Source organism: Cydia splendana, chromosome 4 (genome assembly GCF_910591565.1).
Source record: "Cydia splendana chromosome 4, ilCydSple1.2, whole genome shotgun sequence".
Taxonomy (NCBI): domain Eukaryota; kingdom Metazoa; phylum Arthropoda; class Insecta; order Lepidoptera; family Tortricidae; genus Cydia; species Cydia splendana.
The window spans coordinates 12,328,939-12,349,806 of NC_085963.1; the positions used below are offsets into that span (position 1 = coordinate 12,328,939).

General features: G+C 37.4%; 1 protein-coding gene across 1 annotated transcript in view; it reads right to left on the reverse strand.

Moving 5' to 3' along the window:
* The window catches only part of LOC134789953 (band 4.1-like protein 4), an 81,741-nt gene that overhangs the window by 11,095 nt on the left and 49,778 nt on the right, over nucleotides 1-20,868 (reverse strand). The window contains exons 5-8 of the mRNA XM_063760683.1: nucleotides 16,817-16,914; nucleotides 4,417-4,537; nucleotides 2,757-2,844; nucleotides 1,845-1,997 (exon numbers count right to left, since the gene is read on the reverse strand). Coding sequence (XP_063616753.1) covers nucleotides 1,845-1,997; nucleotides 2,757-2,844; nucleotides 4,417-4,537; nucleotides 16,817-16,914 — 460 coding nt within the window. The remainder of the gene's footprint in view (nucleotides 1-1,844; nucleotides 1,998-2,756; nucleotides 2,845-4,416; nucleotides 4,538-16,816; nucleotides 16,915-20,868) is intronic.

Below are 20,868 nucleotides of genomic sequence, written 5' to 3' on the forward strand. Positions count from 1 at the left end.
TTAAATACGCATCGAAAGCGATAGTTTTTATGCTCTAGTTATATTCTCATACTTAGATAATAATTAGAACAGTTTTTTCTTATCATACGTGCGTCGTATTTGAGAAACGTGTCAAAAACTTTTTTAGAAATTTGTAAGGCGCCATCTCGCTTCTTCCCTCGTTTTTTATCCCGTTCTGGTTTTTCAATTTTATATATAGTAGTATACCCTATAATGGACACGGAACCAGTAATGGGACAAAAAAACACAATTCCTCTAAAATAAGTATATAAAACTAGTTTATAAACACTGGATATATTTTTATCATAAATAAGAGTCCTAGAGCTGATTATGTTTGAATTTTTTATTAAATTCGGTTATTTTTTAAGAAATGTGCGTCAACCCAAAAGTTGTCGTGCCACTGAAAAAAAATATCACTAAAAATTCTTAACAACTTCGCTAAGAGAGGTGAGTTAATTTATTAAATTTTAATTAATTAATACTTGATGAAAACTAGAATGTGTTTTGTTAATTGCATTTACCATGAGATAAAGTATACAACACACTATGTTGTGACTCCACAGATGTAAAAAAATATTGGTATTTGGCCCAATCCCATTATAGGAGCTGTAAAACTGCATACCTCCTATGATGGGACAATTGACATAATGATGCTTGCCATGCCATAATTTCATGTTTTAAACAATACAGAAGTAAAATGTAGTTACGAAATATGTCAACCAGGAGGTATTCTCGGACTTAGGATAAATTAATATCGTTTTTCCAAACTTTTATTTAACTTGCCTTGTTAGTTAGTGTGGGTCAAATCTTGGTAGCTGAATTTGACCCACTTTTCGATTTCCGATTCAGTTGAAATTTTGTGTAAGGACGTAATTAAGTATGCAAATCGGATGATAATGCAATATTATGATAACATGGACTTGATCTGATGATGGAGACAGGAGGTGGCCATGGGAACTTTATCGCAATAAACCCTAACTAATTGTGTTTGGGTATATTAGAATTGTCTCGATAAATCTAATACAATAATAATTGGCTGTGGAAAGAAAAATACATTCAGCGATAAAAGCTTATACCAAAAATTGTTTTTTTTGCCATAACTTATTCCCCATTTCAATATTTTATACTGATAGAGCAATGTCCATTATAGGGGGCCCATTACTGGATCCACGTCCATTACCGGGGGCCCATTACTGGAGCTTTGGTGTCCATGACTGGAGAAAAAAAGCATAGTTTTAATTTGTTAATTATGTGGAAACTCATTGCAGTATCTTTGATACAACACGCCTAAAACATGAAAGGCGGATAGGACTTTCATCTTTTAACACGCTAAGCGGAAGACCATTTACATGTACAAGGGAAATATCATAAATACTCCAAATTTCCTCTTAAATGTCCCATGACTGGTGCTGTTACTATATATGATACTTAACTTACCTATGAACATACATTACCCGTTTAATATAGAAGAGATAAATATTTTCGTCGTAACATAAATAGGCTAATAGGTGGGTATTATACCCAGCTACAAGACGTAGGACGCGAGCGGGCGCGCGGTTACCAGCCGCCCCACAGCGCAGTAAATACGCCGCTCAGTCCTCTGACTTATCTATAATTGCCTTCCTACGAATGTCTTTCAAGGAAGCCTCAGAAGGTGGACGTCTTGCACCACTTCACTATTCACAGCGCGATTATGAGATAGCTGCCAACCAGAAACGGGGTCAAGACTCAGGATTTTGTTTATTTGTTCGTCTCTCAATTAGTGAAGTTTTTCGCAGGATCTTTCGCTTCGGCTGTCGCAGGAGGAAAATATTCGTGGTCGTTAATTAAAGATGAGTGCTTACATTTTTGTCCGCTACGCGAAGCATGAAGTAACGCCCCTTGTAATACAACTTGGAAACGCGCGGCCAGTAATAGTTAGCGACGGTGTGTTTTCCTTTCAGCAGTAGTAGCCCGCTGGGCGCCAGGCCGAGGAAATATTCTACGCTGTCTTCACCCTGTTGGACATAATTAGGTACCTACGTAAGTAACACGTGACAAAATAGAATGATATTTAACTATTTTGAATTTATTTCAATGTTGCCTACAACAATTATGGTTCTAATATGTGTTTTAGTGCCATAAAGCTTTTTATAAATAGGTAGTATTTTATTATTTTGAAATGAAATTAAATCGTTAATTTCAGACATTATATCCATACACTTGTTAGTACCATAAATCTTAAAAACTAGATTGGTAAAACATTTATATTTTTATTGGATCTCATATGCATGCATTTTGCCAAACAAAATAAATTTTACAACAACTTAAATTAAATTAAATTTTGTACGGCATTTTTGCTGCATCGCTTGTTGTTTTTGTTTTGTTGCATAATTTGGGGTCCCTTTGTTTCCCATAAAGTTTTAAGTCATAATGTATTGTTTGTCATATTATCGTTAGTCATAAAACTGAAACCGTTAACTTTTCAGGACTTTCGTAAGGTTATTCTATAGATAGGTTAGGTTAGGTTAGGTTTGTTTTATGGCAATCCTAAAAAGTTACGCGTTTCTGAGAAAAACCCATTATGACTAACGAAGATTCGGACAAACAATACATTATGACTTAAAACTATTTGGGAAACAATAGAGACCCGCATAATTTACCTATGCATTCAGACCGCCTTTTGCACTATAAAATTTCCATTCAATCTAAAACCGAGATTTTACTTTGGAAGGTACACATATGAATATTAATAGGCATTCAGACAAATATCTTACCAGAACGGGGTGCAAATCGACGCCATACATGTCGAGCCATTTCACTTTATCCAAGTAACTCAGTTCAGCTTGCGCTGGCGAAATGCCGCTGTAACAAATAACGCAATTTAGTCGAAAGGGGTAACTGAAACAAAAGACAATAATAAAGAATAGCTGAAGTGAATTATTACAAATTGTGTCATTATTCTGGAAAGTCTAACAATGAATAATCAGTTGGCTACGGCGCCCGCGGCGTTCACTGCCGCGGCCGCACTTGGTGCTAAGTACACGTAATTTGCATGTAATTGCGGCTTTGTGACGCGCCCTCGGCCGCAGACTGCATCTTTGTACGGTTAAAAATTCATTCAATTAGGCGAGAAGCGCGACGAAGTTTAATTTCCGGCGCGGGCGGGGACTCTTCCGGCGTGAAACTGCTCCCTCTGAAATCTTAATTCCTTGAAACTTACTTTCTTCTGACGATGCAACCAACTTGCTACTCTCTTTGCCGTGATCATAGTATACAAGCTTCTGTATAGGTACGCGTCTTTTTGTTCCAAGCTGCTTTTGTAGTTACCATTGTTTGTGAGATGCACACATGTCTAAAACTGCAGGTGAAGATTTTCTGTTGTCTCTTAACTTGCATATTTTACTCGTAGAAGAAATTGCAGGATTCTAGTTCAGTTAAAAGTTGTCTAGAACTTATTGTTGTTAGTTTTGCCCGCGTTTCACATACTCAGGCAGGCATACCAATCACGCATAAAGATGTAAAACGGCTTTAAGGTAAAATAAATGACTATGAGTAGGTACCTATGACTATTAGATGTTAGGTATGTACCGTAAATAGTACATTATTGTCGAGGCTCGGAAGTAGCTACTTGCGGGCTGAGGATTCGCTTTAAACGGACGACCTTGGGAGTCCGTTTAATTGAATCCGAAGCCAGCAAGTAGCCGTCCAGCCGAGTCATATATAGTGCTTTTCTCAAAAATGGTTCAAGAAATATAAATATGATAGGAATATTTTACAGAAGCAACGTTCTTACGTATATATTTTCACAGAAAAAAGTAAATAACAATTGAAAAAGTTTGTTGTTTAAAATAGAAGTGTATTTTTCTGCCGAAAATACGCCAAGCTATTTGAGGCAGCTAAATAGTCGCGGTACCAACATTATAATAGTTATTACTAATCATCTGTTTGGCTGTTTAATGGGCCTGTGCCTTCATTTGATATGGCCATTTAAACTTTTAAAAAGTTTGGAACTCGACAAATAATGGAATTTGTATGCAACATTGCAGTCCCAAAATCGAGACTGCAATGTTTTTAACTTTTTAATTTTTGACTGACCATAAACTCCGCACTTCGCGACCAATTTTTTATACGGCAAAGTCGACTTTGCCATCCATTTTTGAGAAAAATCTGTTATTAGTATAAAAAACGCGTTACTAGTGAAAACTTATTTTTACTGAGACAATACGGAAAACTAGTTTTAACTAGGGAAAAATCGTTTTTACTAAAAACTATTTTTTACGGTAACATAGATACCTACCTACTTTCTTGTGTTCTAGTAGTAGTTGTATTTAGCAGGTTAATAAATGCGCTGTTAGGAAATAACGGATGGAGTGTCTCATGTAAGCGCGTGCACGTATTTATATACGTTAGTAGTTATGTACTAGATGTACTCACGTGAGCGTACGGTGGATGTCGGCAGCGCGAGCCTCCAGTTCAGGGGTTTGGTGAGCCAGGAACCGAAACTCCGACACGTAGCCGGACACGTGCCGACGAGGATCGTAGTCACCAAGCTCCGCTATTTAAACAAATTTCATTATCAATAAATCATATCACTACAATTTATGAACGCTAAATAAACTATGATGACCTGTGTGTGTAAACTACACACACAGGCCATCATTTTTTAAACTGTAAAAGGTTTATGTACCTACTCAAAACGCATGAACTGTCTATACTATAGTATGGTTGTTGTCTATTCCCCTATCACTAGACACTTAAACATTAGTTTGATTACTTTATTGATCGACTCTACTGGAAAGTATGAAATAAAGAACACTGCTGCGATACTCGAAACAGCCATTAAACGCAGACCTCTATTTATTCTTCCAACAGATGTCAATGTACACATTATACTTCGTTCCACTTCCACAAGCAGCAATACACAATTGCGATCGAGGGGTACATTATGTTTCCCAAACACGTTTCTAACCAAACCTCTCACACGTAAGTTCAAATTTTAGTTAACATCAATCACGAGCGAGTACCTATATCCTAAAGTACCCTTTGGTTTGCTGGTTACATCAATCTATTTGCAAGACAGGTACATTTTGAGAGAAGCTTAAATTTATAACACTGTTGGCTAACGTAAAATATGTACGTAGTTTTAAATTTTATCCTTAATGGAAATCGTTTTCATTTACAAGTTTAAATCAGCAATATAACCAACGATAATTACCCCGTACCCGCAGTTTGGCCTAAAAAGAAGAAATTTAGGTAGGTAAAGTATTACAAAAGATTATTTACCTACATGTATAGAGTTGGCTCTTAAGCGGGCCACTCACACACCTGCAGCAGGGGCAATATTGGAATTGGACCCTTAATTGCCTCCTTAATTGTGATGTGCGGAGAGAAGCAGGGGCAATTTTTAGATTGGGCCTGCAGCAGGGCGGCAGGGGCGCAAGACCTTCCTAGCTCCCTAGATTGTATCTACCGCCCTGCTAGGTTGTTACATGTGTAGTACGATTGGGGCAATTCCAGTCAGTTCATTGGCGACTACCGAACCAAACGGAGGTCACTTGTTACAATGAATAAAGAACGTGAAATTTGGACACGGATAATAAATGTATATAAAGGCCGGCCCCACATGTGGGATAAAAAAAAAACAAATAATATTTTGACCGCGACATGCGAAACCAAACTTTCGAATTAATGTTCGAAATATATCGCGAACTCGCCAACGGTGTAGACATTACAAATAAAAAAAAAAATTGAAAACATGCGCACGTCTTACTCGCGTGAGTTGAAAAAGGTCAGTATTTCCTTTGCAAATACCTATATTTAAGTGTAATAATATATTATTTTCCATTTACAATAGTTATTGCCAACATTCTAAATACATAATTATTATCCTTTGGTGCTTTGATAACACAGGAGCCATTCTCGTCGACGTGCGTTCAGCGGGACTATCACTTACACACTGAGTGGCAGGCTAGTGTGTAGAAAACAGCCTAAAATTGCTCCGACCGCCGTGCGACCGGTATTGCCCCTGCGGCAGGTGTGTGAGTGGCCCGCTTTATACTTAATATTAATACTCGTAGCACTACCTATGCGAGAAGCGACAAGATTTAAACTAGTACCTAAGCAGTCAATTAAGAACGACTGTCAGAGTTTGGAGAGTTTCTTGATAAACAATTAATAAAACTAAATTTATTTTTATAATATCCTTCCATAAAAAAATTAGGCACCGCAATCACTAAAACTAATATATTGTCGACTTTGTACACATGTGACACTGCTGAAGATAATAAAACTAAATAAATTCTTGGTATCATGTAAGTACCTAAGTCTAATAAGTCTATTTATAGGAGATGAAGCACTTCAAACAAGTGGATAGAAATAGCCCAGGGCGCGACAGACCGTTTTAGTAACAAATGCCTTGTTTGGAGCACCGTCATTTATATGAAAGTATGTAATTATCAGGCCTCATAAGCCCTCTCACGCATGAGAGGTATGTGCCCAGTAGTGGGACGTATATAGGCTGAATTATTATTATTATTTTAGTATTCTTCATTTATTTTTCTTATTTTAGTTGTATGTCTTTCCCATCACGGAACAATGGTGTTCCGGACCTTTGGGAGGCGTGCGCGGAGGCGAAGCCAACACGTAGAGGCCCTTTTGACACTTTAATGAAATATAAGGGGTACACCGAGCGGAGGCTGCCCTTGCCCGTGTCATGGGACGCACGCAGAGGCAGCACCCGCCAGGGTGTAAGGACTATTGAGAGTTGATGGAATCTAAAATGAACTAGGTTATTGGGTGAAAGCGATGGACTAAGAACTGAGCTATGGGGTAAAAAACCTGACGCCTGCCTAATAAAACGGTATGCAATTTTATTTCCGGCAGACGGTGACTCGCCCTCACAAGATGGGCCCCCACAAAAAGCGACATCTAGGATGGCTCAAGGGCAACACCGGTGTGAGCGGCTCAGGGGTGTCAAGAGGTGTGCGCCGCTTTCTACCCAGTGGCTGTTAACAGCCACTGTGCCAACTCGCGTCTTATGCATATTTCACTTCCACCCCTGGAGCTTATAGCTCTAACGACTCCACTCTGGCCGGCCGGCTATGGCAAGCCAGAGGCAGAGAATCCTGTCCCACCCACCCTCCTTGCGGGTAACAGAACTCTCCAGGAGCACTCGGGTACGTGAGGTCGCTAATCCCCAACAGCTCGCCACAAGCTGCCCTGCGTTGACTGATTGCACTGGTAAAACCAGCGGGCGATGGGGTCGTCACATCCCTACGCCTTATATTTCTATAAAGGCCTTCTTTTTTGGCACTAATCTGGCCGATATAAGTAAGTACAGTCACCTGCAATAATATGTTACTCTTCGAAGGCCGCAAAAATATGTGACACGCTCCTATGGCTCTACATATAAGATCGTGTCAGATATTTTTGCGGCCTTCGTTGTGTAACATTTTATTGCAGGTGACTGTACCTACCTAAATCTCAACAAGAAAGGTTTCTTAACTTTCAGGAACAGAACAGATTTTTTTTTCTGTGTTGAATTCGTTGTTGTGTTTTTGTTTAAACCTAATAGCTGAGTGATTAAGGATGTTTGGATATTTTGAGTTCCCTAGAACTTAGAAGCGTTTTGATTTTTACCGACCGACGTTCCTGGTGTTACAAATAAGTATACGAGACGCGTCCGTAACACTATTACAACGTCGACCTGCCGCCCCTGTCTTCTGAAACAATTAATCCAATCAATTCAAAGGGGTCTATATCTAACTAAATATCGATGTTTACATTATGTAGTAGTAGGTAATACGCTCGTTAACACGATTATTATTGTCCTGCTTGAATTATTCCCGTTCCTTACAGAATACGAAGTATTGTTAAGTCCACATCTGAAATTTATTGACGGGTTTTCGTGATCAATGTCACTAGACATAATTAGATCAGAAGCTCAGATGTGATTTTTTTGGTCCTAACTGTGACCTCAAGGTCAGTAGGTACGTTAGCCAGTTTTATTATCAAATATCAAATGCGATCCATTCTACCAATCGTGTATTTTCTTAATTAATAAAGTTAACTTTTAGAGAACCCTTATTTCCACTAATCAAACTAATCATACGAAAGACCAATATCTACGTACCTAATAAGTTACCGCTCGAACGTGTGCCCAGGATTATACGATTGGAATTATCTGTCTGACATTATCGCATGGAATATCGCATGTGCGGTTTATTAACGAATTTATGCTCATATAATAACGCTATATTCAATTAAATGTTAAGTACAGCAACGTTATAGATAACAAGATAACAATTAGCAGAGTAACTCGCCGGCCCCGTCTGTTTTCACTGCACTGATGAATAGGTTGACAACCAAGTATTAATTAGTATTATAACTACAAAGTCGTAGAAAAAAGAAAAGACTACAAAGTCGTACGTAACGTCGTACAAAAAAGAGCCCTCGAGTTTGGGCCGAAGTAAATCGCGTATAGCGACATTTACTTCAGCTGTCAAATTCAAAGAATATTTTTTTCCTTGAACACTCCTATTAATTACCTACTCTTTGCAACGGCTAAGCTAATGCTTAGTTAAATTAAAACACACACAGTCAACACTCGAGGATATACATAGGATGAAATGAACATCTGTCCATTGGTCGTGTGATCGTCAATCTTACGGTATTGCTTATATTTTTTTAATAGGTACAGTTTTACTTTTTCAAAACGATTTTGCTTTATTTCCCATACTTTTACATTATATTTAACTGCGCTAACTAGAATACATAAAATAAACTTTGGGTTAATATTTAATGTTAACCTTTCTTTCTTTCTCTCTTCTTCTAAATCTTTAAAAGTGGTAACAGCCATACTATTACGAGTACCTATTTGTTTATAGTTTCAGCGAAATGTATTTGCGGACACGTTATGGTTGAAGACCTAACCTAACAAACATCTTTGGCTAGGACCCATGAATAATACTCATGGGTCCTAGCCAAAGATTAATGACACGTTCCGTTGTACTGACCACGTTTAGCGAACGTGCGAACTGCGGCAAAATAAATAATCTTCCTGGCTGCTTATTCCCATTGCGAAAACAAATCACACTCTTAGACCATCCAGTATCTGTGGCCTATGGATTACCTCTCAAAGACTCCGTACCGCGGTCACCACACATTCGTAAAGTACTACGCTAGAAGCCGCGTTACTCAGTCGTGTCCTAAATATACTGGTTTAGTTAGTTTGACTTGACAGCACTTAGTAAGTTAGGAACACTCCAGAAAAAGTAGAATGGACGAGCCGAGTGTCATTTCCCTCCGTATATCTTTTTTTTGCTGCGGACATCACGCCACGTCACATCTGGTACGAGTGTTCATAGTACGAAAACATACGTATGTGTATCTTTTTTTACATTTAATGTCGGTTGAAATAAAATTAGACAAATCACTTTGCAAGTATCCCTAAGTTCCACTCAACAAAATTAGATTTATGTTAGATTTTTTACACGAACTCAACACGTCATGATTATTATAAGTTTTGGATTAGTATTGTCCCGGAATTAAAAATGCAATGATAATAAGACATGTACCGTATAAACCGCACGAAAATAATTCTTAAAAGATAGGTACACTGTGGAGTAAAGAGCTTAACACTCAAATCGATAATTGAATAATACCTTTCTCATAAATGTACACAAAATACCTACTTTATGTAAATCGAAAACCCGATGTTTGAACGAATTATTCATGATGGAATTGAGATTACGCATTAAAATCAAACAGATTTTCCCCGGTAACGATATGAATATTGGTTGGCACGTTAAACAAAAATATCCAATCAAATCTGTGTAAATCTATAAGCGCAAACACTCCACGCGTTTCGTTTTATATAATTTCGACATCAAAGAATTTCAGCGCCTGATGGTTTCCATCGTGTGTACCATCAGTATAAGTCAAGAGCAAAGAATCTGTTTTGCGTTAGATGTGAATGATCTGTGGAAGGAACATCGATCAAGTGGCGGACCGCCCATCCGTCGAGGAATGTGGTTCCTACGCTTGCCGAGTAATGGCAGAATAAAAGGCTCAAAGTAGTGTAAGTGTGCTCTCAAAATCGTTATGAAACTCGAGGTTACGTTGTAGTGGTTTCACCGAACCTGACTCACCCGCGGTCGCGTAACTAGTAGGATATTAAGAATATGCAGCATCCACTCACGGTAGCCACATTTTAAAGTCCTTCTATAAACAAATAACGATTTTATCACATGCGTTAAAAGATAGCCTAAATAAACATTTCATAAAACATTTAAATTCACTCATAAAAACCTTCCAAGAACATGTAACTGTAGATTTCAAGTTCTTGGCAACGTTTAAAATTTATGAGGGTCGTTAAGCTTCAAATGTAGCATTTCAAGTGCTTATCATCTTTATTACATTCTAGTAAAGTGGTAATATCCATATTGTGGTCATCGTGCAGCGTCTCATTTGGCGCAGACAGCGCCCGGTTGATTAATGCGAGGAGTGTTTCGCTACTTGTTGCGAGCGAACGAGCCCGCTCGAAGTACTAGGCTCGGTGTTCAGCTTACCATAAGCGAATACTCGACTCTTGCGGACCAATGCTACTGCTGTCTTGATATCCGTCCCAACTTTGTATAGTTGGAGACCAAAACTATATCAGAGTCTAATGATCGTTGAGCTACGAGAATAAGAACACTGTATTGTCCCCAAGCCGATACCATCTCGCAAGCAGAAGCTAATACTCTCGCCTGTGAATATGGGACTAAACTAAGAATAGACTATAGCATCCAACTGCGGTAATAAATAGTTCGATGCCGTTTCCTGAAATGCGCTTCTGTTTACTTTTGAACAACAGTATCTTCAGCATTTTACTATAAATTATTGTCTCCGAGAAACCGTAACCTTTGAGACTTGGAAAAATGAACGGACATTTATAAATATGACTTTTTATTCGTCTTATTTCTGTATAAGAATGTCTCATAAAGAAACCGGGCGCCCTCACCAGAAGGTATTCTCACAGTTTTGGATAATTTCGAGTAAAAAAGGGCGGAAAATGAGAACATTTTTCTCTTTACGACTAGGTTACACCGCTTTGTCAAAAACACAAACGGGCGCTTGAAACGCTGTTCTTTTCTTGGTTTTCTACAACTAAGAAAGGATATCTAAGAGTTCAAAAGACTGTAAGATTTATTCTATAATAGATCGGACTCAATGATAGAAATTTAAAAAAGTCTCAAAGTATAAAATTTAAAAATCGTTAGCATCCTGCAGCTTCATTTAAATTCTAAGACCATCCTGAACTTTAAGCAATCTAATACAGCTACAGCGTAGTTACGGCAACGTGGCTCTGTTAATGAAGTTATTTCAAGTCTTGTAAACTTTAACGCTTTCTTGTAATTGGGAGTTAGTACAAATTGCACACGATTACGAGACGCCGGTGTGTCTCGAGGGCCGGTGATGCGGCACAAAGGTCGAGGCACAGACCATAAAAATATTACAGATACACCACTCTTGCAATAAACCTGAGTGTTATCTAGTTATGATTACAGTTCTATGATGTTAATATTTCTATAATGGATATTTTTATTTTATGCGAATATATTTCCAAGCTAAAAAATCTACAGGTCCACAACTTAATATAGGTTTTTTTCTTATTTTGTAATACTTATGGCAAACAATCGTACGCTAAAATCACCTTGGTAAGCGATTATGAAAAGCTCGTGGCAACTCCATAAGAGATTTTTTATTGAAAAAATGAGGAGGGAAAAACAGATTTTAAATACTCCTAACTCTTATAATAATCAATAAAACCAATTTTATCAAAATATTTTAAATTATGTTAATATCCAGAGAGGAAAATGAGGACGGTATAAAAAGGCGATTTCGCGCCTAAATTTAGGCCTCGCGCCTATGAAGCTTGGGAAAAGTAGATTATTTTGCTGTTAATTTTTATGATCCTTCGGATCTGCTATGATATTATATAATCTGTGGCATAAAGGTCGAGATTAGATGTAAACGACGCCACTGCTGATGGCTCATTTACCTCTTGAATAACGCATCGATATTACCCGCGCTCTTGTTTACGGCACTTACGCGTAAATGGGACGAGGCGAGGTAAAAAACGCGCCCTTTGAAAAATTGGTTTAGGATGAACGAGCTACAGAGCTGTTATTAATATCAGGTAAGGTTAAACGCTTTATGATTTTGAGGAAACCTTAGATGTTAGCTTTAGGAGGATTTAGAAATCATGGGAAAATGGTGCTTAGGTTTGACGATAATTAAGTATACATCGTCAAAACTTAAAACCGTGTCTTTTAACAGTTTTAACCATAAGTGTACTTGACAACAAAAAAATAAGGAAAATAAAATAGGTAACTAAACAAACCTCATTAATAAATCTAAATACGAGTAGGTAGTATGTTTGTTTGTGTATAATCAGTAAATTGCATTCTGTAATTTGATATTGTAATGGTAATTGTAATTAGGAAATTGGAATACTCAAATAGAGAACACGCATCAATTTGCAAGATTGTTGTAGGTAAGTATCGCATCGATAGGTTGTCAAAGTGAATCTACTTATATAAAGATTTAGGTACATAGATTATTTTACTATAGATCATATAAAGCAGGGTTTCATTACTTATTTGACGGAGATCCGCTTTGTATTTTATTTACGCAACCCCTAAATTATTTACTGAATTTCTGGTCCTGCCCTGCCATTATTACGGAGCAAAACTTGCCGTCCTTGCCCGTTTGACTCATAATTTTATGTGACTTTGAGTATGGCAGATCTGTTAAAATAGATGTATCTCCTAGGCTACCCTAATAACCTTAAGGGGCCCACAGATTACCAGTTCGCCGGACGATATCAGCCTGTCAGTTGTTCGGAGCTGTCAAATTTTGCGTTTAACTGACAGGCTGATATTGTCCGGCAAACTGGTAATCAGTGGGTCCCTTTGTAGGTAAGTATAATAGTTATTTGTTTTACAAGGGGGCAAAGTTGTTGTTTAACCGGTCATGCTAATATTGATACCCGAGCAAGCGAAAGATTCCAAAATTGAACCACGAGCGTAGCGAGTGATTCGATTAATGGAATCTTGAGCGTTGCGAGGGTTTCAAAGCATGAGGGTTAAACAAAATTTGCACCCGAGTGAAACACAAAATTTTTCACCACACCAACCCGAAGCAAATATCAAACAAAATCAAACCAAATCTAATCCAAACAAATGTTATTAAATATTTATCATCCAAAATCATCATTTGAAAGTCAATTCTACCAGAAAGCATAAGAAAACAACTCAAAATTTGCATATGATTACTTTGCCTCACATGTAAATAAAATGCAACTTTGCTATCAGTTTTTGAAGTGCAAAGTAAGCCTTTCCGAGCTGGTGTGGTAAAAAATTATTTATATCGGTTTAAAATTGGCTCATGAACCCTTTTGCAGTTTCAGCTTGTTAAGCCACTATAATTAATTGTATCGAGAGAGTATTATAGTGAGATTACTTATTATTCTAAATTCAATTGTACAATAACTTTATATGTATAGACTGAATAGCACTAAACAATAGTACTAACCCACCCCTCCCAACCATCTATATTATAGATGGCGGGGTATAGATTCTTTAGTATACACATAAATCGCAGATTTAGACTCAGTCAGTTTGTTACCAAAGGGTGTTACCTTTTTCTATTCAGGTACCTACCCCAGTTTTTTTTTACGTTGCCTAACCTCAAACCATTCCCTATTTTGTTTTATTTGTTACTGGATTTCACACTACTCAGTGACCAAATTGAACTTTGCAAACTGTTTTTAAACAGCGAAGCGAAGCGTTCGAGCTGTTGAGGTCTAAATATTTTTTTACTCGTTTCAAAGACATTGTGATAAACGGTAACACTGTCTAAAGAACGAATGGATAAAAAATATGAATAAATAAAATAAACCTTTAAACCTAATATTAACCACGATAAGTTCAGGTTAGACTTTCAAGTTTACAAAAGATAATACAAGTGTTCAGGCTCCGTGCAAAATTTATGACTTGAAACTTTGTAAAGGATGACTTAAGGGCATGGCTAGTTTGATAAAATTTAAGACAAGAATTTCACGTTCACAATACACGGAAGAAAATCATGCATAGTATTTTATTAATTTTCTATTTAGGTTTGTGCTTTGTGTCAAATCAAAGACAAATTAATCAAATAATCATTTTGGTTAAATTAGGTTGAATTTAAATTGAATGCACCAAAATAAATAAGAGTAGGGGTGAATAAATACATAAAACAAATCAGAACGAAAGCAGCGTAAAATAGTTTTAAATTCCCAAGATAGATGGTGATCCCGAGCGTTGTTGTGGCTTGGCCTTATCTCGCCAGAGCACTCGCCCAAAGAATGGCTTTCAACTATCATCCATCCCGGAGGCGCATTCTGATTGTAGTAACAGGTTATGCATTATGATCTAGATAAATGTTATGATTGTTATGTCTAAAGTAACGTTTCTGGTTAAAGATATGAGATATGTCACTTTTCACACTGATATATTATATCCATGGCCAGTCCAGTTCAAATCCATACCTGTTATTACAATACACCTCCTGGGCTATGCCAAACATACCGAAATATTATTGTAGAAACCCCCCATTAAAATAATTTATTTAGGTAAGATTTATATATACATATAAGTTATTATAATTTGCTGTATAAGTACATAGCCTAAATCTATTACACAATAAAAGTCTGAATTATTATTAATAAATGTTAATTATATTAAATACTACTAAATTAAATAGAAATTCCGAGCATGTATCGTGCGTGCCAATAACATAAATTAAGTAGGTTCAGTATAAATCACGATTAATCTGCTAACTCCTCCGTGAGCATAGCACGTAAAATCCACAACAATAGATCACATTTCTCAAAGCAAATGGAGTAGTTTTCCACTTACAGTGCGAGCTGCACAATCGGGTTAATAAAATAGTTGTGCTTTTACGTGAAATGGTAAACGACGGCGGGTGTCGACACTGGTGCTCGGTGTCAGGGTTATCAGAGTTCTGGATTATTCTCGACGTATCAAAAATGTAATGGAAGCAGTACGAATACAGAAACAATAGGAGTATTTTTTTTATGAGGAGAAGTACCTAAGAAGTCGCTGTGACAAGATACAAAATAAGTCGGAAATTAAATTCTTTGACTGTACGTACTGTACTTTATGGTGTTTGTTTGGATCAAGTATGGTATTTTACTTAACCTGTTGTCAAACTTTTTATACAAACAATCGTAAACGAATTATAGTCTGTGCGGAAAGAGAAGAGTCGTGGAATGTATTGGGCCCCATACATTCCACGACTCTTCTCTTTCCGCACCGATTCTACGAGTAGAACACTGTAGACTTTTTAATTAAACTGTTAAAACAAAAAGGCATTTTCCGATTCGTATGATGACGTAGGTACATGGAATTACCGTTTGTTTTTCTTAAAAACATGCCATTTTATTGAAATTAACTCAATGATCAACTCAATGATGAATGATGAATGATGATGAATGATGATGCATCTGTACAAAAATATTAGCATTTCAATTCTCTAATATGTAGGTGCTCGGAGTCTATTTCACTAATTCACTAATTGTATCTCCCTAAAAGTAAAACCAATTCAACTCGGCTAAGCGCAATTATAGTAGCTTTACAGGATTCCATACAAAACCTATAATTCAATTTTCATTTATTTAAGGACCAACTGAGAACATTTTTAGGGTTTCGTAGTTACCTAGAAACCCTTATAGTTTCGCCATGTCCTCCTATCCGTCTTTGCTCCGTGATCGTAAGTGCTAGAAATAACAAACTATTGAATTTTATCAGTATTTTACAAATTCGTGCCTGTTAACCCTACCCGAAGAATCGGCATGTTACTGACCGAGCGCGCTTTGTAACCCGAGCACGGCCCACGTCTTTATACGGCTACTACTCGCGCCCAGGGAACTCTAATTCGCACCAGGATTTTTACACGCCTTGAGTAGGTACTAGGATTATGACTTTAGTCCATTTCGCTTATTGGTCTCAAAGGAGAAACAGCGCTTTACTTATCCTGTGTGAAGAACAAATGGATATTGTCGGGAATGTGCCGTGTAGATTTTCGAGAGAGTTTGGTCAATAACAGTGTTTTCGCTTCCGTTTCTGACGTTATTGCGAAATTGAATGTTGTTTCCTATCTTGTTTTGTGTATCTCGTAGGTACCTACTTTCTGCTGAGTTAAATTACGTAACAATGCCAAATGGGTAATTGAAAAGTATATATGAAATGAAAATACCAAGGTACCGAACAATTTTCATCGGCAATGTGTGTTAATGACAATGGCAATGACAGCTAACGATATCGTGATCATCATACAATACTTTTGTGAGAAGTTACAACCAACTTGCATGCGACTTTCGTTAAGTACATTGCCGTATTTGGTCAATAGACTGAATTCATTGTAGTTAGCAATTTATGGAATATTGATATATTGCTATATTAATTAATATTTGATAAGTATTCCAAATATATAATAATTTCTTCGTTTTAATTTTCAACATAATAGGTATAGTGGTCCGGGTACCGTAGCCAATAGTATATAATTCTTGAATGTATCGGAGTGATAAAGGTATGTATGTATTTATCACCCTCATATACTTAATAAGCTTAAATAGTAAAACTTAATAAACTTGCTCTTCCATTTAAGTTTCGATGGATTTTTTTTTTGATAAAACCATTGTCACTTGGCTAGTCCCGCAGGTTACAACATTTATTTTATATTACTTAGGGCATTGGATGATAAGTGATATAAATGTATTTGTACTCACATTGTAGCACAAAGGCTGCCAGCTCGGAGGCGAGGTCGAAGTTGACGGGCAACCGGCCGCGGAGCACGTCTTGTTTCACTTGCAGGAACAACTGGTACCTGCACAACACACACATTACACACATCTATATCTCGTACATTACAAAACTAATGCTATTTGTTTGTCATGACATTGGTACTAATACTACTAATACTTAAAAACCTTTTAACCGAACACATATATTAAGTAAACTTAATTGTAACCTATTGTCACTTTATAACTTAGGACACATCAAAAGTGTCATCAAATGCGTAAAACACACCAAGAGAGCTCACCTATTAATAAAATAGAAAATTGTCATCCGGCAATTGTTTCCGGTAGTCCAGTAAATAGTACCTAGCTATACGTTTACCATTTATAAATGAAAGGGTGGAACTAATAAGAAAATTAAATATTTACAATTTTTCTCAAAGAAAAATGCATAGAAAGTTACGCTTGGAATGCTTGTTAAAGTTGCCTTGAGATAATTAAATGAGAAATATAATTAATTTGTAACTCATTTTCCTCCTTCTGGTATTGCGCTTAGTAAAAAAAGATCTAAGGGAATACAGCCCTTAATGCGAGATTAAATATTAAAAGAGCATTACTGTAAAAATGCTCGAGCTTTAAATGTGGCTCTTATCTAGAGCATCTACAGGAAGATGTTTCCACGTGCAGCGCCGCCGTAACAGGAGGCGGCGGACGTCGTAATAACGAAATTTTAATAAAACATTTCAATTCCCGTTGCAAGCCTACGTTGAAATAAAGTATAATGAATACTTTCAAATATTCCACTTAACTGCCTTCAATTGTGCCATTGTTGAGAGTAAAACTTTCGAGGTAAAAGGGAAACCAAAAATTAGAACCCTACCTTAAAAAATACAAATGAGAAAAGGAAATTAACAGTCCACGTTCTAACGACAAATTAAAACGGAAACTCCGTTTTATGCCTTATTATAGAATTGAATTAGAAGGGTTTTTTTAATTTAGCGTTTCTATTAAGCCTGTGTTGTGCGGGGGTTGGTTTACGAGGCTCACAAGTTATTGCGCACCCGCATTGTAATTTATGTCATAAAATTTTGCAGTCGCCAATAAAACTACGGTTGTTAAAATAGGTGGCATTTAGTGTTTCATGTGTGCACTTAAGAGCGCTCTTACAAGAAAAGTCGAAATAACGCAAAATTGATGATACTAGTCGACGAAATTCAGGACTTTGTGCTCATTATTAGAAACAATGAGTACTTGTTCCAGTAAAAGCGTCTTCTTATCTTTTTAAATATCGTTGTAAATATTAGAAAAAGGACTTATTAAATTAGTAATGATTTTTTTTCTGATGGTCGTTTCCGAAAAACCCCGTGAAGCACTGAATGGCAAGCTCTTATTTGGAAATGTTGAGAAGTTTACTCTGCTAAACCTGGCTATTTTGTATTACTAATACCCTGTACTTTAGGCATATCAAACGATATTTTTCCTACACACCTTTGAGAAAGAGAAAATCAAAGTAAAACGAACTCAATTTTCTCTCCGAAACAAGTGTCAATTCCTACGAAAATCTACTTAATATCGAAGTCATTTTCATACTCAAGCAATCTGCAACGTTTGCTTATACAGTTGGTATACATTAGTGTTTATGAAATTCTACTATAATTTTTTGGCAATTTTTTGAAAACTACTCTATATTACCGATGACGCGCGCTGCGCCAGCTCAGTGCCGCGGCAGAGCTTGTAGAGGCAGGACGTGTGTCGGTCGGCTCCGCACATTTTCAACGGCGACAACGAGATTTTTTATCATTGTGTGCGGCGGGCGCCGTGTAAAACGCTATACTGTGTGCGTGTAAACCGCAACGAGAGACTTTGATCCTAGCACTGTTTTTATAGTATTATAATTTATAATGGTACAGTTTAATAAACTACCGGACAGGATTAAAAATATTTGAAACGACCTGACATTCTATATGTATTAATTTTGACTCAAGATAGTACTCAGGGTCTGATGATGGAGCCGGAAGGTGGTCACGGGTACCAATCAACCATGCAACTAAACCACTTCGTGTTTAGGCTCGTTTTATTCATCTTAACAAGATCTTTGACACAAGATAGTACTCATGGTCTGATGATGGAGCCGGAAGGTGGTCACCGGTACCAATCAACCATGCAACTAAACCACTTCGTGTTTGGGCTCGTTTGATTCGTCTCAACAAGATCTTTGACACAAGATAGTACTCAGGGTCTGATGATGGAGCCGGAAGGTGGTCACCGGTACCAATCAACCATGCAACTAAACCACTTCGTGTTTAGGCTCGTTTTATTCATCTCAACAAGATCTTTGACACAAGATAGTACTCAGGGTCTGATGATGGAGCCGGAAGGTGGTCACCGGTACCAATCAACCATGCAACTAAACCACTTCGTGTTTGGGCTCGTTTGATTCGTCTCAACAAGATCTTTGACACAAGATAGTACTCAAGGTCTAATGATGGAGCCGGAAAGTGGTCACCGGTACCAATCAACCATGCAACTAAACCACTTCGTGCTTGGGCTCGTTCGATTCGTCGCAACAAGATCTTTGACAAAAGTTAGTACTCAGAGTCTGATGATGGAGCTGGACTGTGGCCACGGGTACCAGTCTACCATGTAACTGAACCACTTCGTGTTTGGGCTCGTTTGATTCGTCGCAACAAGATCTTTGACACAAGATACTACTCAGGATCTGATGATGGAGCTCGAAGGTGGCGACGGGCAGAGCTGGGCACCGTTAATCAAAAAGTTAACTTCGTTAATCCGTTAAATAAAAAGTTAACTTCGTTAAACGTTAAAACGTTACTTTTCAAAAGTTTTAACGGAAGTTAAAGTTAATCGTTAATCGTTAACTCGAAATCGTAAATATACGCAATAAGAAATAATCATAAATTTTGATTTTTATTAAAGACTAATCTACTAATTAACATGGTAATAATTACTAATTAATAATAGCATAGCCAATAAAAATATCATTTGCTAGCATATGCCATAAGGTGCATGTTCCCCTTCATGAACATGAGTGATATTAAAATTGTCGTCTTATAGCGACGCCCGTTTTGGAGAAAAAATATCTTTTCCCGCCGAAAACAGGCGTTCCACAGCAGCACTTGAAGGTATACTAGTGTTATATTTGAGGCAGCGCGCGGCCTTGGTGTGAGTAGGTACTCAGGTATTAACGATTAACGGACTTAAGAAAAGTTAACGGAAGTAAACAAGTCCGTTACAGGTTTTTAAAGTTAACTTAAAATTTAATCCGTTACTCGAAAACTTAACTTCGTTAATTAACGATTAACGGATTAACGAGTTAATGCCCAGCTATGGCGACGGGTATCAGTCTATCACGTAACTGAACCACTTCGTGTTTGGGCTACGTGTTTGGGCTTCGTGTTTGGGCATCGTGTTTGGGCTTCGTGTTTGGTGTATCACCTAGTATCAAAGATCTTGTTGAGACGAATCAAACGAGCCTAAACACGATGTGGTTTAGTTGCATGGTTGATTGGTAATGGTGACCACCTTCCAGCTCCATCATCAGACCCTGAGTACTGTCTTGTGTCAAAGATCTTGTTGAGACGAATCAAACGAGCCCAAACACGAAGTTGTTTAGTTACACGATAGACTGGTACCCGTGGCCACCTTCCAGCTCCATCATCAGACCCTGTGTATCTTCAGTGTCAAAGATCTTGTTGAGACGAATCAAACGAGCCCAAACACGAAGTGGTTTAGTTACATGATAGACTGGTACCCGTGGCCACCTTCCAGCTCCATCATCAGACCCTGTGTATCTTCAGTGTCAAAGATCTTGTTGAGACGAATCAAACGAGCCTAATCATGTTACTACATGGTTGATTGGTATCCGTGACCACCTTAATCATCATCATTATCATCAGATCCTCAATACTAGTTCGTTTTTAAACCCTCGTTGATACAAACTTTACAACCTATAGGTACCAAATGCTATGACGAAACATGTAAATAAGCGAGTACCTATAATTTATTTCGAGTAATACTTATAC